General features: G+C 45.2%; 14 protein-coding genes across 14 annotated transcripts; 7 read left to right on the top strand and 7 right to left on the bottom strand.

The window, feature by feature from the left end:
- Window positions 1-674: 674 nt before the first annotated feature.
- Window positions 675-1,871, top strand: PUMCH_002641 (uncharacterized protein; the record flags this gene model as incomplete). The annotated part of the gene is made up of 1 exon (XM_063021642.1): window positions 675-1,871. The coding sequence occupies one exon, from the start codon at window positions 675-677 to the stop codon at window positions 1,869-1,871; it is 1,197 nt and encodes a 398-aa protein (XP_062877712.1).
- Window positions 1,872-2,094: 223 nt separating this feature from the next.
- PUMCH_002640 (uncharacterized protein) lies at window positions 2,095-2,967 on the bottom strand (the record flags this gene model as incomplete). The annotated part of the gene is made up of 1 exon (XM_063021641.1): window positions 2,095-2,967. One exon carries the CDS (start codon window positions 2,965-2,967, stop codon window positions 2,095-2,097), a length of 873 nt encoding a protein of 290 aa, XP_062877711.1.
- A 319-nt stretch (window positions 2,968-3,286) lies between these two features.
- Window positions 3,287-3,820, top strand: PUMCH_002639 (uncharacterized protein; the record flags this gene model as incomplete). Its single annotated transcript, XM_063021640.1, has 1 exon — window positions 3,287-3,820. One exon carries the CDS (start codon window positions 3,287-3,289, stop codon window positions 3,818-3,820), a length of 534 nt encoding a protein of 177 aa, XP_062877710.1.
- Window positions 3,821-3,836: 16 nt separating this feature from the next.
- On the bottom strand, window positions 3,837-4,169 carry PUMCH_002638 (uncharacterized protein; the record flags this gene model as incomplete). Its single annotated transcript, XM_063021639.1, has 1 exon — window positions 3,837-4,169. The coding sequence occupies one exon, from the start codon at window positions 4,167-4,169 to the stop codon at window positions 3,837-3,839; it is 333 nt and encodes a 110-aa protein (XP_062877709.1).
- Window positions 4,170-5,037: 868 nt separating this feature from the next.
- Window positions 5,038-5,829, top strand: PUMCH_002637 (uncharacterized protein; the record flags this gene model as incomplete). Its single annotated transcript, XM_063021638.1, has 1 exon — window positions 5,038-5,829. One exon carries the CDS (start codon window positions 5,038-5,040, stop codon window positions 5,827-5,829), a length of 792 nt encoding a protein of 263 aa, XP_062877708.1.
- A 446-nt stretch (window positions 5,830-6,275) lies between these two features.
- On the top strand, window positions 6,276-7,406 carry PUMCH_002636 (uncharacterized protein; the record flags this gene model as incomplete). Its single annotated transcript, XM_063021637.1, has 1 exon — window positions 6,276-7,406. One exon carries the CDS (start codon window positions 6,276-6,278, stop codon window positions 7,404-7,406), a length of 1,131 nt encoding a protein of 376 aa, XP_062877707.1.
- An 81-nt stretch (window positions 7,407-7,487) lies between these two features.
- Window positions 7,488-8,402, bottom strand: PUMCH_002635 (uncharacterized protein; the record flags this gene model as incomplete). The annotated part of the gene is made up of 1 exon (XM_063021636.1): window positions 7,488-8,402. One exon carries the CDS (start codon window positions 8,400-8,402, stop codon window positions 7,488-7,490), a length of 915 nt encoding a protein of 304 aa, XP_062877706.1.
- Window positions 8,403-8,856: 454 nt separating this feature from the next.
- On the bottom strand, window positions 8,857-9,918 carry PUMCH_002634 (uncharacterized protein; the record flags this gene model as incomplete). The annotated part of the gene is made up of 1 exon (XM_063021635.1): window positions 8,857-9,918. The coding sequence occupies one exon, from the start codon at window positions 9,916-9,918 to the stop codon at window positions 8,857-8,859; it is 1,062 nt and encodes a 353-aa protein (XP_062877705.1).
- Window positions 9,919-10,818: 900 nt separating this feature from the next.
- PUMCH_002633 (uncharacterized protein) lies at window positions 10,819-12,798 on the top strand (the record flags this gene model as incomplete). Its single annotated transcript, XM_063021634.1, has 1 exon — window positions 10,819-12,798. One exon carries the CDS (start codon window positions 10,819-10,821, stop codon window positions 12,796-12,798), a length of 1,980 nt encoding a protein of 659 aa, XP_062877704.1.
- Window positions 12,799-13,291: 493 nt separating this feature from the next.
- Window positions 13,292-14,191, top strand: PUMCH_002632 (uncharacterized protein; the record flags this gene model as incomplete). Its single annotated transcript, XM_063021633.1, has 1 exon — window positions 13,292-14,191. The coding sequence occupies one exon, from the start codon at window positions 13,292-13,294 to the stop codon at window positions 14,189-14,191; it is 900 nt and encodes a 299-aa protein (XP_062877703.1).
- A 21-nt stretch (window positions 14,192-14,212) lies between these two features.
- On the bottom strand, window positions 14,213-16,429 carry PUMCH_002631 (uncharacterized protein; the record flags this gene model as incomplete). Its single annotated transcript, XM_063021632.1, has 1 exon — window positions 14,213-16,429. The coding sequence occupies one exon, from the start codon at window positions 16,427-16,429 to the stop codon at window positions 14,213-14,215; it is 2,217 nt and encodes a 738-aa protein (XP_062877702.1).
- Window positions 16,430-16,809: 380 nt separating this feature from the next.
- Window positions 16,810-17,712, bottom strand: PUMCH_002630 (uncharacterized protein; the record flags this gene model as incomplete). Its single annotated transcript, XM_063021631.1, has 1 exon — window positions 16,810-17,712. One exon carries the CDS (start codon window positions 17,710-17,712, stop codon window positions 16,810-16,812), a length of 903 nt encoding a protein of 300 aa, XP_062877701.1.
- Window positions 17,713-18,176: 464 nt separating this feature from the next.
- On the bottom strand, window positions 18,177-18,878 carry PUMCH_002629 (uncharacterized protein; the record flags this gene model as incomplete). The annotated part of the gene is made up of 1 exon (XM_063021630.1): window positions 18,177-18,878. The coding sequence occupies one exon, from the start codon at window positions 18,876-18,878 to the stop codon at window positions 18,177-18,179; it is 702 nt and encodes a 233-aa protein (XP_062877700.1).
- Window positions 18,879-22,909: 4,031 nt separating this feature from the next.
- On the top strand, window positions 22,910-26,146 carry PUMCH_002628 (uncharacterized protein; the record flags this gene model as incomplete). The annotated part of the gene is made up of 1 exon (XM_063021629.1): window positions 22,910-26,146. One exon carries the CDS (start codon window positions 22,910-22,912, stop codon window positions 26,144-26,146), a length of 3,237 nt encoding a protein of 1,078 aa, XP_062877699.1.
- Window positions 26,147-26,395: the final 249 nt, after the last annotated feature.

Raw genomic sequence — 26,395 nt, 5'->3', positions numbered from 1 at the left:
TATATTTGCCGAGAACGTGTATGTTTCGCTAAAAAAAGTGCTACTTGAAATCATGTTCTAACTGTGGAACGCAAAGGCATTGTCTATTTCCTTTCAGCGCAGGGCATTTCTGAAATTGATTTGCAACCACTGCCCAAAAATAGGCAGATATGCATACATTCTGATTTTTTGATTCACGTGACCCATGTTTCAACAGCAAATGGCCCCTTTGGCTCCAATTAAAGTTTCACGCGACGTAAGCCCCTCTTCACTTCTCAGAGAACGTGGGTCTCACCTTATCAGTTTCGTAACCGGCCAATATTGACATTGATAAGGGCTTGTCCTGCAGGCACTCCAGGTAGGATCAACGCCTCACGGTTTTTCTCAGAAATCTTAGATAAGCTCTTTTTTTTTTCTAAGCTCTTTTGGAAAGAATAACAGCAAAACTTTTGTTTCATTTGGTGGTTTTTTTTTGAGCGAACTCATTGACAAATACTCAATTACCTTGCCTTCTTCGAGACTCAAGAAACACCGAAAAGAATCTCAACTAAGGATCTAAAACAAAACAGTGGAATTTACAGAATCACGGATTTCTGGAGTTCGCCTTTATTCTCCTATCGCCACCTATTTCTCTACTGATTCACCGTCGGTAGTCCTACCACTAGAAACCTGGAAATTTGACTCTTCGGAAGTTAATGGCCGGTGTTCGTTTTGTCATTGTCGGTGCTGGCCTCATAGGGCCTCGCCATGCCGAGCTGGTCTTGGAGATGCCCGATTGTTCGCTTTTTGCGGTTGTCGATCGTTCGGCCAATGGCCCATCTGTAGCTGCCAGGTTTGGCGCTTTGCATTTCAACACAGTGGACGAGATGTTTCTATATTGTGACGAGTATGGCGTAGATTATCCGGATGCGGCTGTAGTGGCCACTCCGAACCATTCCCATGCGTCTGTGGGGATCCAATTGGCCAGCAAGGGCATTCATTTGATGGTCGAAAAGCCACTTGCTTCAACCCCGGAAGATTGCGTTGCCTTGATCGAGTTTTGCGAAAAACAGGGCGTCATTTTGCTTGTAGGACACCATCGCCGATTTAACCCTTACATCGTAGCAGCCAAAGAGCATATGGCGAAGGTTGGAACCCCAGTGATGATTCAAGGTGTTTGGGCATTGAAGAAATGCCAAGAGTACTTTGCCGAGAAAGAATGGCGCCGCTCGAAGTACCATGGCGGAGGGACCTTGATGATCAACTTGATCCACGATTTGGACTTGTTGCAGTATTTATTGGGACCCATCCAGCGTGTTTACGCGGAGCTCTTGCCAAAACAAAGAATGCCAGAGGCTGAGGACAACCATGTGGATGAAGGCGCTGCGCTCACTCTTCGCTTTGCAAATGGCTGTTGTGGATCGTTTGTCTGCTCTGACAATGTGACCTCACCATTCAATTTCGAGGCTGGCACTGGTGAAAACCCTTTGATTCCTCACAACCAAGATATGGCAGGCTTCTATCGCATATTTGGCAGCCATGGTACTCTTTCCGTTCCGGATTTCACCCTATATCATCAAAATGATGTTCCCGAGAAGGACCATTCTTGGTGGAAGCCCATCCAGGCCGAAAGATTGGATGTTGTCTCCAGCGTGGCTCCTGTCGAAGAGAGCAGCGGCTTCATGACTCCCCCTCCTTCTTTTGATGCCAAAGAAATGCTATTTCCCACAGGCAAAAGCCAGCTTCCACGGCCATTTGACCTCCAGATGGAGCACTTTGTCAACTTGATCACTGGCAGAGAGTCCGTGAGCAAGTGCTCTGGACGCGACGCCTTGAGCGCCTTGTTGTGTATTGAGGCTGTCATGAAAAGCATTGAGACCGAGCAGCCTCAAGTTGTCCCTACAATTGTGTAGATCACCTTTTAGGTGATGGGTGGGTACGGCCGTGCTCACAGAAGAAAACAAAAAGTAAAGAAAGAGAAAAAAAGAAAACTAGAAAAAGGCATCCCTTCAATTCTCCCTGAAATTTTTCCCCGGCGTTTTTTGTATATCACATATCTACTAATGTATCTATTTCATCAATTTAGAGGTCATAATAAAGGTACACACATAAATAAGTCAAAGAACAGTCATACTATCAGTCAACGTTTGTCTTGGAGTACTTGGCGCGGATCTGATTGAAGATCGCAGTCAAGCCAAACTTCCTGTTGAGGATCTTCTCCACCACAAACCGTGGACACCAGTACATGAGGTAACCCAAAAACAAAGCCATGTGGCCGCGATAAACATTGAGTTTTCCACGCAACGTCACCAGCTCGAAGTCATCGGCCACCTTCCGTGCATAGACCTCAGCCGGCATGGGATTGTTCCGGGCAGCCATCTGTTGTCTCTCCTTAACGGCCTCCTTGATGCCAGGAACCTGGTACAAAGACGTCTCCGGGACTCCCCTCGTATCAGCAATATTGGTCTTGACTCCACCAGTGACAATGTTGAGCACCCTCACTCCAAAAGGCTCCAACTCCGGTCTCAACGTGGCCGCGTACTGGTGAATAGCCGCCTTGGTAGCACCGTAGATACTGGAGAAGGGGAACGGAATGACTGCACTCACAGAGCCAGTGTATCCCACCACACCCTTTGCCTTAATGAGTAGCGGGATGAACTCACGGGTCAATCGGATAGGCGCAAACACGTTCACCTCAAAACACTGTTTGAACATATCGTCGGTCACATCCAACGCAGGAAGTGAGCACGACTGACCTGCATTGTTGTAGAGAATATCGAGGTACCCATCGCACTCGCGCGCAATCTGGCTTTTGAGGTTCTCCACACTCTCCGGGGAAGTGACATCACAAACAACCGGAATTACCCCATATTCCTTGAGTGGTTCCATTGGCTCCAGTCTCCGGGCACAACTGTATGTTTTGTAGCCACGCAGGGCGAATTCTTTGGCGGCAGCATAGCCAATGCCCGAGGAGGCGCCGGTGACGAGAGCGACTTTTTGACGAGTCATTGTGTGGATAGTGTAGTAGTTGGTAGATGTGTTTCTGATTGTGCAGACTGCGGGGTGTTGTGTGAGAAGGGCGATAAGCGATAGCCGGAAGATGGTTTACAATTATGTGATTTTTATAGTTGGGAAATTCAAAACTTCTGTTGTTGTAGCGAGAACTAATTGAAATTCTTTCACTTTTATCTGTTTACTCTATTGATCTGTTTCAGTCTTCTATAGTAAATTGGCCTATCCATATGGAGTGTTTCAGATATGAAACACATCCCAGACCCCGAATTGAATGCACAATTTACTTGCTTTAGTGAGTATTTCACTTTCTTCAATGCAAAATTTACTTCCTTCAATGCAACCAGAAGAAGAACTTGTATGGTCCTTGTATTCCGAAACAGGCATAGCCCTAACCAACATGAACCTGGCTCTCAGTCATCCGAATGCAGACCAGACAAAGCTCCGGGCTCTAAGAAGTTCACTTCTCGAAACAAACAACACTCTACAAGAACAGTTGCGTTTCTTGATCCAGGCGCTGCCTCGCAAGTCTTCTCCTCCACATGAAGATGGACAAGACTGTCTTGAGAAGGCAGTAAGACTCATTCAAGAGGCTTCAATGTATACGAAGCGACCTAATATACCCAATTCTGAGTCGACTCTCGAGTGTGTCAACGGAAAGTGGACCAGAACGTACGGAGGACAGCCATTGGATGATGCTGGACAACGAACCACGGCTGTGGGACGACTCAAACGAGACTACGATTCGCAAGTGTTGAACATCCTCAGACTCGAGCTGGAGCGCAATTCCTTGCAGTTGCAGGTTTTGGTGCTTGAGAACAGGATCAGACTGCTGTCAGGAAAGCGATAGACACAACCACCCGAACCTAAGCTGCTCTACGGAGCTCCTGCGCAATTTTTTCTGCATCGAAATAGTGCATGAACTTGACCGGTTTTGCCTGCCCTGGACGATCCACATGTAACACTGGGACATCGTAACAGTACTTGTCAAAGGCAGCAGAGTTGCTGGGGTCCATGATATCGACCTTCTGGAGCTTTGTGTTCTTCAAGTCACCTTCCGCGAGTACCTGGTTGAGAATGGCATCTGCGTTTTTACACAACAGACAGGTTTCTTTCGTGAAGAACGTCAACGAAACCTGTTTCCACACGGGAGCAGATGAAAATTGACGAGTGAACGAGGTGAAAGTTTTGCTGAGCATCGTAGTGTGGCCAAACAATTGTGTGACGTCAATCAGTATAGCTCGTACTCTACAAATTACAAGACTACTGAGTGTATTAGAAGTAATACCTACAATGTAGAACTCTCCACATAGAAGAACACATTTCAACGACACAGATACACTCTCAAAACACAAACCATCAAGAATAATTTCAGATTTTCACTGCATTGTCAAAACATATCTCCGAAGTACGCATTGGGTCGAACTTATCCCATTTGGGCATTTTAACGCCTCATGGTTTTACCTCAATTGAGCCGCAGAGGGGCGCAGTATCCAATGCGGACGTCAATGTTGTAGCTATCGCCGAACCGGGCACAATGTTAATTTCCAGTGCACCAGAGCCGGATTTTTTAATTTTTCCGCCGCCGTTATTTGATGGACCATTCTCCACCGTAAATGCACCATGTCCTCACAACCCCAGGTCCGGCGTGCACACAAGAGCTCATCTCTCATCGGCGGAGCTCATCGAAACCACCACTGCCGACTCGGAGAAGTATAAATAGCGCCCGTTGTGCCCCTCGCCAATTCCGCCAACCAGAATATTTTCCAGCGCGCCGCTCTTCGATTTGCCCAATCCAGAATGATAGGGTGTCTTGGCACATGGGCTTCATAAGGCCGACTCCGGATTATTTCCAACGTGCGGCTGCTTCATGCAGGGTGCTGGCAACGGCTTGGCTTAGGCCTTCTGGTTTTAAGGCATAACCACTTAAAAAAAATTTCGGCAGTTGGCATTCGGTATCCCTCGTGTCTTTTGAGTTCGGAAATTGATTAATCCTTGTTGATACCACTGAACTAGCTCTTATTTATCGCATAGTAGTACCTCCGATCTCTAGTACTGGTTGCAAAAATGGCACAAAACAGACGCCACCTTAACGACAATTCGTCTTTGGACTCGTCGCAAGATACCTTCAAGGGCTTGCCTGTTGGCAGCATCAGACTCTCGGGAGAGACAAACGAATATGTGATTGTGGGCGACAAAAAGTACCCTACCCATGAATTCATGAGAGCGTTCGGTGGAATGTTGTTCAACCAGCCTATTCCTCCGCAGGCATGGAATTTCGGTAATCCAGCATCGCTCGGTTTGAGTGCGTTTGCCATGACGACCTTTGTGTTGTCCATGGTCAATGCTGGAGTATTGAACATTCATAAGCCACAGATCGTCTTGGGCCTTTCGTGTTTCTACGGAGGCGCAGTGCAATTTGCTGCGGGAATCTGGGAGTTTTTCTTGGGAAACACTTTCGGTTCGGTGGCCTTGACACTGTACGGTGCCTTCTGGTTGGCGTACTCATCGCTTTTCTTCGAGGCATTTGGTGTTGCTGCTGCCTACAAGGGCCACGAAGACCAGATGCGGAACGCCATTGGTTTTTTCTTGCTCGGCTGGACGCTTTTCTCATTTATGCTTTTCCTTGTCACGCTCAAATCCACGGTTCCGTTCATGTCGCTTTTCATTACTTTGGTGATTACCTTTATCTTCTTGACCTCCGGTGAGCTTGCCAATAACAAGACATTGACCAAAGTTGGAGGAATATTTGGAATCATTACATCATTCATTGCGTGGTATAATGCCTGGGCTGGTGTGGCCACCAGGCAGAACTCATACTTCACCTACTACCAAATGCCTCTTGTGAAGAGGGACTAATGTTATTTCGCGGTGTGTTGAGCATACCTTCGGGCGGGAAGACGATACGCAGGGCGGTAACGACATCCATCCTGTCAATGTACATAGATTAATTAGAGACAGCATAGTTAGACGAACAAAGACAACAGTACTAATGAAATCGCATCAAACACAACAGCACCGATAAATCCGTCACAATAAATGGATAAGGATCGCTCTAAAAATGACTCTTAAAGTCAGCACCACAACCATGTACTCTGGTACTGTTATCAGTGAGTATGCCTACTAGACCCAAGAAGCAATGACGAATTACTACAATGAACACATTTTAAACCAATCCAACAAATTTTCCATTCACAAATCACGATAATTTCGCAGATTCAAATTGCTTCTGCCGCAAAAAAAATTGCGTGCCTCTACTTTCCCGACCTCTTTCTCCTGATTATTCATCACCTACCACTACCCTAATGAAACTTCTGATCTTGGCTTACGCAGCCCTCTCGCTCGCGGCACTAACACGAGTCAACGACAAGAATTTCAAGGAAGTGGTAATTGACTCGGGCAAATATGTTCTTGTCGACTTCTACGCCGATTGGTGCCGTCATTGTATGAACTTAATGCCAGCTATAGAGGAACTTGCAGAGACGTATGCAGATGTTCCTGAGGTTGAGGTCGTGAAAATCAATGGAGACGAGGATGGCCGCAAAATGACCAAGAAGTACGATCTTCCGGGGTTCCCTACGTTGCTCTTGTTCCATGGAGAAGAGAAGCCAATTGAGTACGAAGGACTGCGCGATGCGGAATCGATCAGTAACTTTATTCAATTGGCCTCCAAGATCCGTTTGCCATCTGCAGCGGAAGAGGTTTCGTCGCTGGTCATCCAACTCACGGACTATAACTTCAAAACTGACGTCTTGTGGGCACCATACAAGACACTTGTGCTCTTTTCCGAAAACGACAAGAAAAGCAAGAAACTACATTCTATCTGGAACGATTTGACTGGTGTTTACGCAGCCGAAGAGGACCAGGTTCGCTTCGGAAGAGTGGACCTCGATCCTAAGAACAAGCCCCAAATCAAGAACATGCTCACCCTGTTTGGCGTGACGCACTCGCCCATGATTCTCTTCTTTGACCCAGCTAAAGTTGACGCTGATGGACTTAAAAGACCTGCGTACTATAGCGGAGATCTCTCGTTGTCTGGCTTCACAAACTATGTGAACATTGTAGCGGGTCTCGACAGAGACACCGAGGGACGTCTTTCCGATTCTGCCGGACGTAGTCATGCAATTGAGCTGTTGTTTGCAAAGAACCCCGCAGACGTCTTCCCGTTCATTGCTCAACTCGAGAGCCAGATAGAGAAGTCTGGTGTGGAAGCTATGATCGAACAAAAAGTGCTTTCCCTGGTCGATGACTTGAAAATGTTGGCCTACTACAAAAGGGCCGTGGCACACTACATTAAAGACGGAAAGGCTAGCTTGGAGAGAGAAAGCAACAGATTGAAGACAATCTTGGCTGGTGGAAAGGCCAATGTGGACACAGCAGCGCTTGATTACATGCAAAAGCGGTACAATGTTCTCAGCTCCCTTTTGAAACATTGATATAGTCGATAGAATTAAAATTAAGTTGATGTATACACTGTATCATGTATATCCGTAGTTCGTGGTCGCCAAATTCGACCTCTACCACTCGATAGGGGTAAATTTCTGCACTCTTCTGACATAGTTTGGCCACACCTTGCCGTCCTTGAGGATACATTCTTCTATTATGGGCTGAACGTTGTTGGGGCGGCAACGGGCAAGCCAGATGTTCTTTCCTGACTCACGCAAATAAATAATGACATTGGCGGCAAATTTGTGTCCGCCCACATGGTTAACGTATGCAATACGTACGCCCCCTTCTCTATCGTCAGAAGCGTCTCTGTACAAACCTTCGTCTCTGAGATTGATCTCGAACTCCTTCTTCATGATAGGGGCGGTGATGCCACACTTCTTATCTCTGGTCTTGTGCGAACAAAGGAACACATAGCTTTTGCTTCTGTCCACCTCTACCCTGACATCTGGGAATGCCTCGTACTTCACAGAGGGGAACTCGGTAAGGCCATCAGCTCTAAATTTGATGAGATCACCCACGACTCGGGTAAGCACCCCAGATGCATTATCAAGAGTGATGTTCCGCACCCACACGAAAAAGGGTAAGAGCAAAACATCGCCTCTGGTCTCATTCATGTAGTCCTCTTTGCACTCCAAGTCATTAGAACTGAGCGAGCTACAACTGACCTTGATGTCTGACGACTCTCCAAGCCCTTCCAATTTCGAATTCAGTGCCCATTTTGCGACCGCATTTGCAATTGTCTTCAGCTTCAGGGTGGCGTCGTGTTCCCAATCACATTTATTGGTGGGAACAATAGCATGCAATCCAAAAGGCAGAGTATTGCCGTACAAAGCAGAATTGTCATCATCTTTGAAGGACAAACTAGCAGGGAATTTGGCCGTGCAAGTCAGACACTCCATCGAACAGTCTGAAACCTCGAATCCTTCATTCTTGATGGATTCTTCTGCATTTGGACCCCGTTTCAAGAAGCCTAGAAGTCCCATTGTGAATGATTATGTAAGTAGAAGGTGAATGTGAAAAATGGTTTGAATTTCCAAGCAAGCAGGGGTACAAAGGAGGAAAAGCGAGTGGTATTTATAGTTCCAGAGTCGATTTCGATGTGTCTAATCTTGATGGCCATATTGGTACTGTATGAGGAGGCTCGGTGCATCTTCGGATACGGCTCGGGATGTAATCCACACGGCGGAATCTGAACATAAAGGGACTGTGGCCCCGGGAATTTAAGGGGCACGGACTATTTTTTGCTACTTTATTTATGTGCTCATATAAATGGCTTACTTTATCTCAACGGCGTGAAGAACGTATCTTACTGATGAGATGGCTTGTGAGATATGGTGTGACTGTACTTACAGATGACATATAGAGTGTATATGTATGGCTAGAGTAGATTACAAGGTTTGGTGGAATCGATCAATATTTTTTTTTTCTTTTTTTTTTTTAGTTTTTGGGTAGACCGTTCGATGTTCTCTCTTTTGGCCAGATTGCAGTAAAGCCTTTCAGTTTTTTTAGAGCTTGATACTGGGACATGTTGTAGATGGTCGGAAGTTTGGCAGGATGCAACAAGGGTCGTTTGCAATCATCACACTGCTCCACATGATTGGCTTTTTCTTCGTCTTCTTCATCCTTAGTTGTATCTTCAATAGTTGGGTTTTTGGCCGGAACATCTAGGGGATCGGTGATGTCTGTGACTACTTCCTGGCATTTCAATGGCCTCAACTTACTAGTAACGCAATACCATTCTCCAATGCCATACTTCATGACCATTCTCTCCCGCGGCCTCTTTTGAAAATCCTCCGGTTTTGTGAAGGTACCAGTATTCGGATCGAACCATACTGTTCGATACCATGTGTTGAAATAGAGGAACTCTGTGTGGCTCAAGAATATCTGGCCCACTTCACCGTGATCCACATTGCACTTGAGACTCATCATCAGCAAGTTTTCCCTCTCGACCTCCAAGTCGGCTTCACCGGTGGATAGTATCAGCTGGAGAAAATTGGGAACCCCGATTTTGCCTTGGGGCGTCGCTCTTGTGATCTCTGTGAGCTGTACTTTCACTACGCTGCCTTCGCCTAGGATCTCACTGTGGCAGGGTGAAACTGGGAGGAGGTCATTCGATCTCTCAATAGCAAAGTCGCTATAGAAAAACTCCACGTATGGAATTGGTCTGTCTTTGAACTTTTTCTTTAGTCCCATGGAGAGACGGCTGTTCTTGTAGAGGTTCTGGAGTCTGAGGTCTGAACTTAAGGTGTCACCATATTGAAGCTCCTGTAGAGTTTCTTCCACGTCCCAGTACTCTTGGACTCTCCGGGTGAGAAATGTCCCCGAGTCTAGTAGGCGAAACACCATCTGGTTGTATTTTTTTCCGAGAAGGGAGGAGTACCTCTTCTGGGCCTCCTCTATATCCTTAACTTCGACGATCTCGTAGTCCTTGGGGAGACTAGAAGCATTGGACAATGAACTCAATAAAAGCGAAGATAATACGACAGAGGTGAATTTCATTCTGGGCGAACGAAATCTCTTCCAGGAGAGTTTCAAAACGAGGGTTTAAGCGAAGAAATAATCTGAATATCATGCCAGAACGAGAAAGAAAGAGTCAGTGGTGTGAAGAACAGAAAATATCATACTGGGCGGAGAGTCTGTTTATATGCGTTCTGACAATGCCATGCTGGATTATGTTCTGCCAGTTCGGGAAATTGGCTGCAAATCTGGTCGATGTAGTGCACACACGAACACTTAAAGACAGGCACCACGAGGCTACAAGACAACGAGAATAGCTTCGGGCAAGGACTAAAAATCACAGAAGTGCCATTTTTACCATGAGAGAGTACCAATTTTCCATGTCTATAAATTTCCAACTTGATGCCTCATTTCCAGACAGCATTCTGCACACCCACATGACATCACACTTACAGAGCAGAAGAGTAAACCCACCACAACACGCACAATCAGCAAAGTGAGCCGATGCGAAATCGCAGCCTTCAACGTCAAAAATCTAGATTCCCAAAAGATTCCCTTCTCCCAAAGCAACCAAAAAAAACCATCTGCTCAATTTACCCCTTCTGATCGATTCTCCTGTCCACTGCCACTTGCTGCCATCCCTGATCCAGGAACCTGATCCAGATGTATATAAATACCCTAATACCCTAAACCCCGAGAAACGCACACTCGCCAGTGCCAAAGAGAACAAACTGAAAGCGAAATTCGAGAGAATCCACTAGTCTTCAAATAATCAAGAAGCCGTGAAAAATTAATTCAGCAACCTCCCTCCCTTTTGTACTTCCTGTTCCCCGTCTCCTGCACCCGCACGGTTATCTCTGTTGTTCCTTCTCTGTCACTCTACTACTGTCTCCCACTTCGCACTCACCCATTTTCTCCGTCCACCCCCACTTCTTCCATACCATGTCGCTAGAAGTCTTGGATGGGAAAGTGCTCGCCAACCCTCCGCACCCGGAGTACTTGGCCTGTCTTCCGGAAACACTTGAGCAACAAAACGGGCATCTTACGCCGACATCCAACTCGTGGGAAGAACCCCAATCGGAGTCTTCCTCTGTAGACTGCGGCGACACGAGGCCCAGTTCCGTAGAAGAGCACCACCGCGAAAGTGCGGTTGTGCCCGCAATGTATAAGTTGAAGGATATCGAGCTGAATTCCGAGCCGGTGCCTGTACTGACACAGGTTCTGCCCCAGATGGTCATCGACCACAAACACAGCGAGCTGCACCCGGGGGAGCAGGAGCCCGCGCAGAACCGCGCGACGGAGAACTTGGCCGTTTCGCATTCTCGCAAAAGCGGGCTTTCGCTCCAGTCCGACCTTGCGGCTGCACACTCCATTGGTTTGGCACCTTCCAATGCTGAGGCGTCGCCCACGCAACTCACCCACTCCCGCAGCCTGTTGCTGACCAAAAGAAGACACACGGACTCTGCGGTGCCCAGATCGCGCACTTCTGTCGGAGAGCTGGTGCTCGCAGCCAATGTCTCCAAGGAGCTGCGTCCTGCTAACATCTCCTCCTATAGTCTGTTCAAGTCCCGCACGGTGGCCGACCTCCATCTGCAAACAAAGCAGTCGGTCGCCGATAACGAGTACGCGCGTATGCGCACGTCGCTCATCCGCCGCTCCACTTTGCGCCGGAATGGTGCTACCGAGCCCGACTACGTCATCCTCGGCAACAAGATCGACGAGGGCCACCGCAACTTCGTCATGGCCTACAACATGCTTACCGGTATCCGTGTTGCGGTCTCCGGCTGCTCCGGTGTGATGAAGAGCTTGAGCGATAGCGATTTCCGCTCCACGAAGAAACTCACCTTCAATGCCGACGGTAGTGAGCTCACACCATCTTCCAAGTACGACTTCAAGTTCAAAGACTATTGCCCTGAGGTGTTCCGCGAGCTTCGCTCTCTTTTTGGCATCGACCCTGCCGATTACTTGATGTCTATTACGGGCAAATATATCTTATCTGAGCTTGGCTCTCCGGGAAAAAGCGGGTCCTTTTTCTACTACTCGCGCGACTTCAGATTCATCATCAAAACAATTCATCATGCTGAACACAAGCAGCTCAGAAGAATCCTCAAAACTTACTACTCGCATGTCAAGGAGAACCCAAACACCCTTGTTTCCCAATTCTACGGTCTTCACAGACTCAAAGTCAACGGCGGAATGAAGAAGATCCATTTTATTGTCATGAACAATTTGTTCCCGCCGCATCGTGATATCCATCTCAAGTATGATCTTAAAGGCTCTACCTGGGGTAGATACACTCGCATTGATACCACTAATAATGACAAAGACAAAGACGGGAAGGAGGAACAAAAGAAGGATATATCTGACTATACTTTGAAGGACCTCAATTGGCTAGAAAGAGAAGATAAGATCAAATTCGGGCCTGAGAAAAGGCAGATCTTCACCCAGCAACTTGAGGCAGATGTGAAATTCATGAAGAAAATCAACGTGATGGACTATTCCTTGCTTCTTGGAGTTCACGACGTCAAGAAAGGAAACTCCTTGACTACGGAGAAGTTGTCTGTTTATGAACCCAAGTCCAATGTTCGGTCGGAATTGTTCAAAACAAACCCTCGAGATATCGATCGAGGTGTCGACTTGCCTCGCTCTGTGTTCCCTGGAAGATCGAAATACATATTCTACGGGCACGACGGAGGCATCAGAGCCACGGACGAAGAAGACAAGCCACTTCCTGAGATATACTACCTCGGCATCATTGATTGCTTGACAAATTATTCTTTTAAGAAGCGACTCGAGACTCTCTGGAGATCTCTTAGCCACTCACGCAGCACCATATCCGCAATACCCGCCAAAGAATACGGAGATCGATTCGTCAATTTCATCAGAGCGGGTATCTCGACGAATAAAGTTAAGACTAGTTAGGACAACGGTGTCCTAACAGCCGAGAAGCAATAACCATACGTCCCCACTATTTATATGCATCATTTTTATATTCAATTCGGCCAGTTTGTTGTGGCAACCTTCAGGGGTTGGCGCATCACAGGCAAACAACCAGCGGTAAGAGCACCTGGCTTATCTTTTGTTGATTACTCAGGCTTAAATGAGCTCTGTGACTACAATTCCGCTATTTTGAGAAACTCTTCCATTATCCATTAAAGAGCATTACACCTCAATAAACGACCAGTTCTTTTTGACGAGATCGTTGAATGTCTTGCTTCATACTAATCTAACATCCAAATTGATTATGACCTGTAAATCTGATGCAACAAGGCTCAGTTCCCTAATAAATCTTATGGAATCATTTATTTTTTTCCATTTTAGTCTTTCTCCATATACTACTTTTCAACTCGATTTCTAGGTACACTCTATAAGTCTGTCTTTGTAGATCATTTTACTTCACCTCTTACTACATCCAATGGACTGCAACACACTATTAAACGAATTCCAGATCGTCAAGGTTCTTCTGGTTGATACTCAAACGAAATCGTTGGTTCTTCTCGGCAAAATAAACAGCCAGGATGCAATTGTCACCTTTGAAAAGACAGCATTCTCCGCCTCTTTAGAGAACAACGCCCAATTCAAGCTCCAAGATATTTTGGAATCGACCAAATTGATCAATCATAATGACATCTATTTCTGGAGCATGGGTCTTCTTGTGCAAGATCTCGATGCTGCCCCAGGGACAAAAGTAAACTTGATCTACCCAGCTACAGAGAAGCATATCCGCAAGTATGAAACGCAAAAATTGCACATGGTGCGGGAAACTGCTGAAATGTATGAGCAGAAGGTTGCTCCTTTTGTAGAAACACAGAAAGGAGACAGAATACAATGGGTCTACAATATTATTTTCAAAGATAAGGAATCGGAGTCGTTCGTGCACAATAACACAGATCCACAAAACGGGTTTGTATTACTCCCAGACATGAAATGGGACCAGAAAACCATGAACGCATTGTACTTGGTTGCAATTGTCCGTAGAACAGATATTTCTAGTGTAAGGGACCTCAATTCGTCACATATTGAATATCTAGAAGGCATATTGCGTAAGATAAAGGAGGCGACATGCGAAGCGTTTGTAATGGAGGAGGACGAGCTCCGAGTGTTTGTCCACTACCAACCATCTTATTATCATTTCCACATCCATGTGGTCAACGTCGCACACCCAGGCTTGGGCAGTGGCCTCAACGTTGGCAAAGCTATTTTGCTTGACGACATAATTGATAACTTGAAGTTATGCTCGGATTATTACCAACGCAAAACACTTACATACCACTTGGGGGAACTGCATCCTCTCTGGGAGATCTTGAAGAACTGAACGTGACATGCATTATATAATTCAATAGTTAAATTCCGATGCCTTAGACTTTTCTGCGAGTCTTGCAAGACGCAACATTTTCTTACGTGGGTCTTCCTTCTTCTTGCCCTCATTTTCACCGGACTTGCTTCCCAACTTCTTGGGGGTTTCACGAAGACCAAACGCCTTGGCCAAGTGTCCCAAATGCAATGTTTTGACGTTGAAGTACATTTTTTCCAGTCCAATGTGGGTTGCATATGCTCTAACATGGGACACGAATGCATTGGAGGCTTTTTCAAGAGCAGCTGTATTCTCTAAGAGCCATCTTTCGACCTCAAGATGCCAAGTGGTGGCATGCATATCCCATTTACCGGCTTTGGCCTTTGGATCCTTCTTTCCGGTCTTGTTGTCTGGGGCATCTTCTTGAGAAAATGCATTCTCAAGGATGGTTTCGTATTTCACGATTCTGAGGGATCCTTTCTTTGGATGTACCACTCTGAGCTTTCCATCCACGTAGCCTTCTTCTTCTCCAGGCAATAAGAAAATGGTGGCTTCACCGGCCTTACCAAGTCTGGCAGAACGACCGATTCTGTGCAAATGATCATCGACAGTGAATGGTGGATCATACTCCACAACGTTAGAGATGTTTGGCATATCCAATCCTCTAGAAGCAACATCAGTACACAACAATACAAAGTGTTTGTTGCTATTGGCTGCTGCGTTGGAGATAAATGCCAGAATTGTAGCAGATCTGAGTTGTTGGGATAATGATCCATGCAATCTGAATACAACGGAGTTACTGTTAATCTGAGGGGCTGTTGAGTACACGATCTCCGGTTTCGTTGGCTTCTTGTTCTTTTCGTCCCCCTCCTCATCTTCATTCTCCTCCACATCCTTCAACAAGGTTGTCTTACCTCCATGAGCAAAGACATCAAAGTGATAATCAACGGAGTTTGCGCATGAGAGAAATACAATGGATCTTGAAACCTCCTCACTGTGCAAAGGAACATTTTTCAAACATGCAGCGAGCGTGACCAAACGTAACTTTGGAGGAACAGTCAAGACTTTGAGGACCAATTGATCTGGTGCGGTGGCATTGATTTCGGACCCTCTGTCAATTGAAATCATTTCTGGCTTCTCCAAAATGGTACTTCCAAACTGTTTCACATCATCTGGCATGGTTGCAGAACACAAGATGTTGACTCTTCTGGGCGGTAGCTCGATCCATTTATTGCTGTTGATTCTCGAATGTTGTGAAAGATGGTCTGTAATCTTTGTGATGGTCTCCTGAAATCCAAGCTCAACAAGGCGATCACCTTCATCCAATACCAACCATCTGACTTGTGAGACATCGAGAGAAGTCGTGTTTTCAAGATGATCTGCCAAACGTCCAGGAGTTGCAACTAAGATATTGACACCTTTTCTGATACGAGCTTTTTCGGACTTCTTCTTTTCTCCTCCAACGACGACACCAGGAACAATATGGTGGTGACAACGAAGAATAGACTCCAAGACCGCATGAATCTGGACAGCCAATTCTCTCGTTGGAGTCAAAATCACGGCAAACAAGCCACTCAGACGAGTGATAAGATCGGGCTCAGTCATGAGTCTGTGAATGATCGGTAGAACAAAAGCAAGTGTTTTACCGGAACCGGTTTGTGCTTTGACAAAGTAATCTTGTTGGGAGTCAATCATCTTGGAAATAACGGCTCTTTGAACTTTCGTTGGAGCGACATATTTCATGGACGAAGTCAAATGTTGAGAAAGTTTCTCGGTGAGTCCCAAGCCTTCGAATGTACTGTCATCTTTCAATGGTGCATTAGAAGGTTGATGAGATACTGACTCTGCTGTAGTCTCCTCCAAGGTTGGGCCCTTTGTCTGAGCTGTGAATAAAGACGAGACATAGGTATTGTTTATACCACCCTTTTCACCAGATTTCTCTGTAAACTTCAATTTTTTGCTCTCGGCCAGCTCCTCTGGGTGGGAACGCTTTTGAGACCCAGAGCTACCTTCCGAGTTTTGTTTGTCCTTTGACTGGCCATCTCTATTAGGCTTGTTGAAATTGCCTTTATTTTCTCTGGGAGCTCTCTTGGCTACGGCAATGGAGTTGACTCCTGATTTAGGACCGGCTCCTTCTCCCAGTTTGAATTTGGCCCGTCTTTCTCTCCAACTAAGACCTCCAGCTTTAGGAGCTGTCTTTTTAAAGGTTTGAGTGCCATCTGGGATGGCAAAATTCATAATCAATCCATCGTCATCCATTTTGGCGGCTAGATCAGATGATTTTGTGGAGATGTCAATGGGTGCGATGAGATGAGATGGGGATGAGATGGAAGTATACTAAGAAATAAAATTTAGTGTATTGTGAGGTCGCTAAACGAATAATAATTTTAATTTAAGTATTGGAGAAAACTCAATCTCATTGGATGTATTTTTTATTGTGCTTTCAGTATTTTGTATTTATTACCTGTCGCTCTGGGAATGTGCAATTCAACTGCATCATGTCAGATTCTTGTAGATGAGGAAATTTGAAAATGTAATAAATTGATCTTTCGCCTGAAAATTCATTCAGTTTCTATTCTCTATACCTGGATAAATCCTTCTCATTGTTCATTTATTAATTCTTAAGAGTGAAACTATACCTAAAGCTCATCCAAACCCAATGCAGCCAAATTGGCCTTTTTCAATTCCTCCAAGAGCACATCAAACAGCGACTTGACTTCCACAGCAGCTTCACTAGGCTTGTTCATCTTCTCGGTAAGACCCCTGGTCGAGTCTTCGCTAGATTCATGCCACGAAAATGCTTCCCACAGTTCCTCGTTAAATTGCTTAATATGCTTCAAACACAAACCTTCACCATGAGCCAAGGGCCCATTGGCACCTCCTTGGGGTGCTTTGGAAGCAGTCTGAAGAACCTGGACAGCACTGGGCTTGGGAGCAGAAGCAGCATTTTCGTTTCTAATTTGTGCGGTTCTTGCAGCTTCAACATCATCAATGTATTTGAACAGCGCTCTGAGTTGTGCAGTTTGATCGAGAGGAAATAACACAATCCTCTCTTTTCCATCCTGGACATCAATGGCTCCAACATACAAGTTCTCGTTGGTGGGATCAAGCACACCCTGCAACGAAACCTTGTCAATTCTAGCACCGAGTTCCTGTGTTCGACTTTCATCGTAGAACTTCAGTGTGTCCATTGGGACTTTGAGCTCTACCACTTTACTGATTGGCTTCACTAGAGCCTCGAGCAGCTGTCCCTCAAACGTTCTGTTGTGTGGTCGACCGGGGAATTGGAATGTATGAAGAGTTTGAGATTGTCTCGATGCAACGCTGCTATGAAAAATGGGCACGGTGTGGATGATGGGATCATCATCATCTTCGTCTACAGCCATATCTGTGTCTATCTGATTGGATTCTGGCGCGGGAGCGAAGTCTTGGGGCACGTCCGGCATATCTTCGTCTTCATTGACGAAGAGATTTAGTTTTGTGTCGGACATTGGTGTTCTACGGTGTGATTTGTTGTGTTTGTGGAGTAGATGATGTCTCATCTGGGCATCTCATACTGTATGCACAGGTGTAGGACTGGCTGCAAAATGAAGATGGGTGCTGTGGATTTATTTGTTTGCACTTGACAAAATTACTTACTTTTTGACTCTATTGAGTGATTTCTTTATCGTAAGATTTGTCATTTCTTATTTGTTGGTGTTATGTATCATTACATAGAACATCTACTTGAGATAAACCATGCAGTTCAATTGCAAAAAGATGGAACTCTTCTGACTCAATTCGAGATATTTATACTTTTATTGAGGAGATGAAGAAGATTTTTTTACCTAAAATTAGTACAGTGATCTGTTTCATTCTACAGATATAATTTGAAAAAGGCTTCAATAAAACTATAAAACCTAAAAACAAGGATTTTTTTGTTTGAAGTTAGAGAAAAAGAAAGAATGTCCAGTCCAGACTGGACTCAAGAATTGTAAGATTTCTGGAGCGATTGTAGCAAAATACTTTAGAACATGGGTTGACCAGGTCTCAAGTACAACCAGTGCCATCTAGCATCAGCGTCAGCGTCAGCATTTGCATCTCTCTTAAACATGGGCTGACCAGGTCTAAGATACAACCAGTGCCATCTAGCATCGGCATCGGCATCGGCATCGGCATCGGCATCAGCGTCAGCATTGGCATCACGCTTGAACATAGGTTGACCAGGTCTGAGGTATAACCAGTGCCATCTAGCATCGGCATCGGCATCGGCGTCAGCATTAGCGTCTCTCTTAAACATGGGTTGGCCAGGTCTAAGATACAACCAATGCCATCTGGCGTCAGCATCAGCGTCCGCGTTGGCGTCCCGCTTGAACATTGGCTGTCCTGGTCTCAAGTACAACCAGTGCCATCCGGCATCAGCTTCTCTCTTGGAGTTTCCAATAGCTTCTCCACCATGGATCTGATCCATAACAGTGGAGTTCAAGAAGAGCATCTTGTTTGGCACGCCGTCGGTGTCCTCAACAATTACAGGAGTAATGTCAGAACCAAAATCAACAGCACCAATAACAGCCTCAGCAGGCAAGTTGAGGCTGTCAGAGCTAGCGCCAGCAGTCTCGAAAGACATACCACTAACGGTAGTGTTGGCAGAAGGAGTGGCATCCTCAACAGGAGCGGCCAAAGAGAGAGCGGAGAAGGCAGCGAAAAGGAGAGAGTAGGAAAGCTTCATTGTGTTTCTGAGATGAAGATGAAGATCTGATTGTTTCTGGTTTCTTCAAGACATTTGGGAATTTGCTAGTCCTTTTATATTTTTTCAAAACCTGTGACACCTCCAGTCTCTGTTTGAGATTTTTTTGCAACTTCCCAATTGGTGAAGTGGGCGTTCAGTTCCCCATCCGCATAGCTTGATCGGTGGGCTGTCTTAGTGTAAAATCACTCATTTTTTGTTTCAGGGTTTTTTGCAACTTCTTAAACTGGCAGTGTTTTGGCGCCAGACAGGCCGGGCCTGCAGTCAAGAGCCAGATCAGCCGAATGCGGAAGTTGCAAAAAGATCTGACACATCCTTAATATAGATCTTCGTAAAAGTGCACCAATGAACATCTTAGGACTAATTTACGAGACCTATTCGCAGGACAAACTATATTGGAGAGGAGATCCTGAAATCCAATTGGCGATTTTCAAGCGGCAATCGTGAGGCGTTTCTGGTCTTGGGCGACTTTTGTGCAATTTGATTCTCTGAATACAGACAAATGTGATCGAAATCGGGCATGATATTGCAGACAAGCAAGATTAATGAAACTCGTGCTCAATGGCTGTAGTGATTCGATTTATGCCAGTATTATGTACAGTTGGGCTTGGCTAGTTTCATATCTGTGAGTAAGAGGAGCACTAGCTCGAAAGAACATATTGGTGACAGTATAGAAGCTAATTATACTTTCAGAGGTATCAAGTAATCAGGCCAGAGAAAAAATGAATCGTCTTTAGTTTAGTGGGATGTGAGGAAGAAATATTGTATTGTGGGAACATATACTAATTCGACTACCACATACTAGAGAAAAGACAGGGCTCTATCTAGAGTATTATTCTTATGAATGAATTCGATATACCTTTTATCTTGGTGCTAATCTTGAAGCGCTTTGAAGTATGTAGTTTCGTCTATTCTGTATATGAATTGTATTCACTCCAAGCTGTAGTGTTTGCTTCATGAACCAACGAAGATCTGAAGATCTGAACAACAAAACTTTGAATATTTTGTGAGAATATCTCACCACACATTCAAAGATTCATTGTCATTGTCTTGTCTCAATGGAAAACTTGGGCAAAATAGCCACTTTGACAACGCATCGAAATTGAGTCATTGAAAGATGAAATATGAAGTTTTGAGCAAAACCTCTTGTTGAAGTCTATAAATTAAAATGCCCACAATTTCAGGAGGATGGATATCGTTCGACAGCAGTTCATTGCCCAAATACCCTTATGTAGTCAAACTATTTTCCCTCAATTATAAATTTGTAAATTCATTAGCAAAAATTGAAAAAATAGTTATTCTTCAATTCAATGATCAAAATTGCCTGATTCTCGACTTAGTTCTTTCTGGGCCTAGATCAACGTCAGGTATAGTAGATTCCCAACAAAACAACAGCTACAACCTCAATTCTAAATCAAACAAATAATCTAGATGCCAGAACCTAAACTTTTATTAGGATACGCATTCATTTGCAAATGCTTTTGTTCCCAATGTATTTTGACCAATCAGAGCTAGAGAACGATGAGGAATCGAAGAACCCCGAAAGAACAAAGATAGAAAGATTGCAGCCTTGCATCTTTTCTTAATAAAGATTAATTCCCCAAATCGAAGAATCCTCGAGTCGCTTTTATGAGTCACTAAATTTAGCCGTGTCTCAGTTGTGTATATATGGTGTTTACTCTTATCTAATCGCGCCCAACCCCACACTGATAAGATAAGGGCACGTTGACAGACAGCCAGCAGACAGGGAGCAAAATGTCAGCGTTAGTTTTTTTTTGAATTGAAGTATATGTAATAAATATCATTTTTATCTGTTTTGTTAGGCGACGTAGAGAATGGGGCTGCCAGCGCACCTCGCCAACCAGCCGAGTGGTATCAGTGAGTCAGAACATCGGTTCCGCTCAGAGACGCCACAGAGAACAAAAAATATGTAAAGATTGGCCGCATCAGCTTCTCTTGTTCAGCGACTTTCTTCTCTTACGCGTGCGGTCGGCCTCCTTGTAGACCTTGTTCTTCAAGAAGTAGTTGTTGGTCTTGAATGCCTCGGGAGGGACAAGCAGCTCGTCCTCAGGGCAGTCAAGCAACACCTCGTACTGGTTCTCGCAGAGACGCTCAGCACGGGGCATGGCGGCGGCCGTGCGGAACGCGGTCTGCTTCTTGTTTCTGGCCAACGACGCAGCCTCGGCATACGAAAGTTGTTTGTAGTGGATGTCCACGAACTCGTCGCCCTCCTTCATCGACACAATGACCGATTGCGACTCCGTTCTGCCGGGAATGGTGAACGATCTGGGAATGTCTCCAGCAGGCTTTTGCTGGGTCTGGTTGCCCTTGAACCAGCCGAAGGTGAGTGCTTTCAACATATTGTTTGATGGAGTGGAGTGACTATAGAAGATCGGGTGTCTGTTCACGATGGACTAGACTGTGGAAGCTTTTGGTGTAATTGTATGGAGTGTATTTCTTCCTTTTGGGTGGAGGAAGAAAAGTAGTACCAAAAAATAACAAAACACCCGGGCCGCGATTGCTAGTTTATATCAATAGTGGCACCGTGGAGGAGCCACGAGTGTGGGCCTGTGCACATGGGCCGGATGGGGTGCGCGGGACTGCAGACAGCGCACGCTGCCAGGTTTATTCTGTCGCAGGCTGCAGGCTGTATCCGATAGTATGGGAGGATTTCGCAGCATTGCCAATTGGGAATGGGTAGATGCTGGGGTTGGAAAGGGATAAAAAAAAGATTGGAAGGTGGATTTTTGGTGCCGTTTATATACTTTTCGTGGGTCGTGCGCGGTTCATGATTTCCCATCCCCATTGTTCTATTCCATTTACAGATTCTCATCCCGTTTGTTGTTGGTCTATTGTTAGATGATCCATGTGGGCCATGTCTCTAGTGTAGAGCATAATATCCTAGTCACATCAGATACAGTAACACAACGAAATACACTTTTTCAAGAGAAATGTGAAGCCGCCAACGGACCAATAGTATCGTGCCATTTTATTGCTGTGCTTTGTCTTTTCTGCGCATCACCCCAAATGTGACTCGTGGGAGCTGGGTGACCAGTCACGTCTAGCAACGGCAATGCCGATGGCTCTTGGCTGGGTGACGACGGCCAATTGCGCGTTGGCCGGGTTTGAATTTTGGATCTTTGCTTTCTCGAGACCAATTTTTTTTGTAAGTTTTTGTCACATCGCGGTCGGTACTTTGGTTGTGTATCGTCTATCACTGTGTATTAATGTGTATCACTGTCTATGTATATACACTTAAGTAAGTGAGCCTATAACACCGTGACAACTTTGCAAGAGTTGAAATAAAAATCAAGACAATTTTTTTTTGAAAAACCAAAAGGAGAGAAAATCATTTCTCGCCCTTATCTCCTCAATTTATCCCCGTTTGTTCCCTCCCATCTTTACTACTCATGTCTCACCTCAACCACCATCTGAACAGTACAACCCACTGCCATATCATGGATGGGTGGACAGAGGTATGTAATGTCGCCAACATTGAATAAAATCACATGCACCGTGTTCTCGGGCTCACAACCGCACTTTCGTATATATATATCACGACCCCCCAGCCCTCAATTCGATCTCTTCGTCTCTAAACCCAATGAACACACATTAACGCCCAGGTATCTCGTATCCCCGCCACAGCCGGCACAGCTTCGTCGGCCAAGTACGACGCACCCCAAATCACCGCGCTCCAATTCGACACAGTGTCGTCTCTAGTCTGGTGCGGAGACTCCTTGGGTTACACTTCGTCGTTTACGCCATCTATAGAAGATGCCTCCTCGTATCTGTCATCACACCATCTTTCGTTGTATCGATATACGCGCTTCCGCGGTCTGAACCTCCGAAACCCCATCATCAAGCTAGCGAACCACCAGCGCGGTGTTTTGTCGCTTCTGAACACCTCCATCAGTTTCAACTCGCGGCGTGGCCCTTCCCACGCTATCATCACCGATAAATCATTCAAAGATGCACCTGAGAATAGCCGCAATCCTTTCGAGGCCATCACATGCATGACCTTGGCTCATTCAACCTCAAATGACTTGATTGTCGGAGGTAACAATTCGTTGTTCAAGGTGGACTTGAACAGACCGACAACATACCTGTCTTTCGCCCATGACGGCGGCCTCTCGTTCATCAATTATTCGTCCAAGTTATTGACTTTAGGCCGCTCGTCAGGTGCGTTGGAGGTCTTTGATCCAAACTCGAACAGCTCAGTAAAGATCTTCCTGAGCAACAATGGCTTGTTGTCTGACATCGATGTCAAGGGGAATTATGTCGCTACATGCGGCTACTCGGCACGTTCCAAACGGTTCGGTATGTCGGGGCCCCTAGAGTATGTTGCTGACCCATTGATCAATCTCTATGACTTGCGCATGATGCGAGCACTTTCTCCACTTCCGTTTCCAGCGGGCGCTAGCTTCGTTCGGTTCCATCCTAAGCTACCGAACGTTCTTGTGGCCGCATCTACTTCGGGCCAGATTCAATTTCTCAATATGTTTGATCAGCTACATGTCAATTTGTACCAAGCTGATTTGACAAACTCAATGGACATGAATTCGATATCAGCTCAAACAAGCTCATATCTTTCGAACCTAGAAGTCAGTGAAAGCGGAGAGTATTTGTGCTTTAGTGATGATCACAAGACTATGCATATCTGGTCAGTTAACTCTACTCCAAATCACAGCTTCGTCAATTACGGCACCGCTCTCGATAGACCCACTGTCGTAGACGAACCAATTTCCTCTTCTGAAAAGGTCACTTTAGATGATAAAATGCCCCTCAATGCTATTGGCTTGCCCTTTTACAAAGAGTACCTTGCTTCTAAATTTCCTGCCGACATGATATTTACTAAGGAATCGGCGAAGGTTCCTCGAAAGAATTTCCCGGAGCAGGTGCCCCCGAAAACTAACGGACGAACTTTGCCTGCGCCCCAACCATATGACAAGAACAAGCTCGGGCCGAGATACATTGTCCCTGAATATGAATCATTGCAGGTCAATCAACGCTTTAAATCAGGAAGAAAGCCCGCAAATCTTACGAAAATACCGAAATTTATCAGTGAAAGGGAAATGACATCCTCTCCAGTGCCTTCTCTCAGGGGTGAATCTGATTACAGCCATCGTGTCGAAGGCCCTTACCAGGATTTGCAAGAACATGATAATGATAACGGAAATGGAACGATGGATGAAGATCTCGATAAGCCTGAAGACTCCGTCTTCCAGTACAAAAGCTCAACATCTTATAAGCCTCCGCCCTGTTGTGAAAGACTCGAAATAAGATATTCTAGATTTGGTGTGGACGACTTTGATTTTGACTACTACAACAAAACCAATGGAGCCATAGCAGGCCTCGAAAATCATTTGGATAACTCTTATGTCAACTCGCTTCTACAAGTGTACAGGTTTACACCAATCTTTTACAACACAGTCACGAATTCTTTGCTCCGTGAGTATCTCCCGAATGACGAATCTACAATAATTTCAAAAGAAAATACACATGGATCATCTGTGTTGAACGAACTTGCGTATCTTCTTGATATGATGCACAATGCAGGCTCCAGAAATGTCAGTGTCTCTAACTTTTCCTCTGTTCTCAATGAAAGCAGTATTGCGAAGACCTACGATCTCCTAAACACAGATGACGGAAAAAGCTTGGACGCACACAAACTTCAGCATCTTCTCATCACATTTAACAAATTTCTTGTCGAGTCCGTGGTAAACGATTATTCGAATCAATTCGGGATCAATGTACAAGATCTTACTGCCACTCATTACAAACTCGAATTCACCTCTCAATCGAAAGAGCTTCTTAACACACAAGTTGGTAATCAAGCTACACTCGACTTAGTGACCCCTCCTCGCTACATACTTAACAAATCAGGGAACCAATCAAACTCCGGAAATACTCGCTTTGCCAATATCAGTGGACTCAAGAAAAATAACAATTTGTTGACGTACTTGAATTACTCCTTGAATCAACAGCGAGTCATTCAAGCATCTCCATCCAATCCATTTCCCGTTGAAGTCAAACAAAGCCTTTTGAGTGTTGGCCCTCTATTGCTGATTAATCTTCCCTTCTCTGATCAAGAAGTTGATATGATCAAGGGGTATAAAAATTGGCTCGTACCTGAATTTTATACGGTCAAGACAGCAGATAACGGTGTGACATTCAAGCCAGTTGTAACTCACATCAATCAACAAGCTTTCAAGTATGAATTGCAAGGTTTTGTATGTGAAGTCCTCGTCGGATCTCCAACTTCCAGTGGTCAGCACAACCTCATATCATTTGCAAAAGTCAAATCACCAGCGCATGGAAATGACCAATGGTTCTTGTTCAACGATTTCCTAGTAATGCCTTTGCCAGAAAAGGAGGTATTCGATTTGTCTCATGCATGGAAAAAACCTCTTGTTTTAGTGTATGTCAATGTTGATGATCCTCGCAACCAAGGATTTTCATACTTCGACAGACATATGTTTTCGAAAATGCAGGGTCTCAACGACCTGATTTTGTTCAAAGACCATTTTGCATGTGGAATAAGAGAGGGATTCAAGAAAGAATATGAGCTCTTGACACAGGAAGAGGCACCCAAATTTGGTTCACTTGTAGCCATCGACGCAGAGTTTGTCTGCATGAAGGCTGCTATCATGGAATTGAACTTTACAGGTGCCAAGACCGTTGTGAGACCAGCATTGCTCTCACTTGCGAGGATTTCGGCTTTGAGAGGAGATCCAGGTCCCAAGAATGGAGTGGCATTCATTGATGACTACATTGTTCATACGAAGCCGATCCATGACTATTTGACGACATTTTCGGGTATCGAAGAGGGCGATTTGGATCCCTCGAGATCCAAGAAGACATTGGTGACGTTGCAAACGGCGTACAGGCGACTTTGGCTTCTATCGAATATGGGGTGCGTCTTCGTGGGACACGGCCTCAAGAGCGACTTCCGCTGCATCAACTTGCAGGTTCCAAGAAGCCAAATCCGCGATACCGCCGAATTCTACTATCTTCCCGAGTACCGCCGGAAGTTGAGTTTGAAATTCCTAGCTTTCTGTGTTCTAGGAAGGTCCGTCCAAACAAACAATCACGACTCAATTGAGGACGCACACACGGCGCTTCTTCTCTTTGAGAAGTATCTCGAACTTCAGGCTGCAGGCGACTTTGAACATACGTTGCAAAGGGTCTACAATGATGGCCAGCAGCTTCGGTTCCGTGTCCCAGAGATTCCCTCCGCCACGACCAATTGAACTGTACACATCAAAAACGAAAAACACGAAAAAAATTAGAAAAGCAAATAATCCATAGACCAGATCTTTCCAGAGCATCTACTGTAGGACCTTACATCTTATCTCCCTAGGCTAGGCAACAACGGCGAGAGCCAAAGTAAAAAGAACAAATGCAAAAAAAAAAAGAGAGAAACAAAACCAATTTCCTTTTTCTTCTCACAAACTCCCATATCCTTTCCTCTCACTTCCTATCAAAGCCTTTCCTGTCTC

The sequence above is a fragment of the Australozyma saopauloensis genome, chromosome 3 (assembly GCF_035610405.1).
Source record: "Australozyma saopauloensis chromosome 3, complete sequence".
In the NCBI taxonomy this organism is placed as follows: domain Eukaryota; kingdom Fungi; phylum Ascomycota; class Pichiomycetes; order Serinales; family Metschnikowiaceae; genus Australozyma; species Australozyma saopauloensis.
This window is presented reverse-complemented; position numbering and strand designations above follow the sequence as displayed.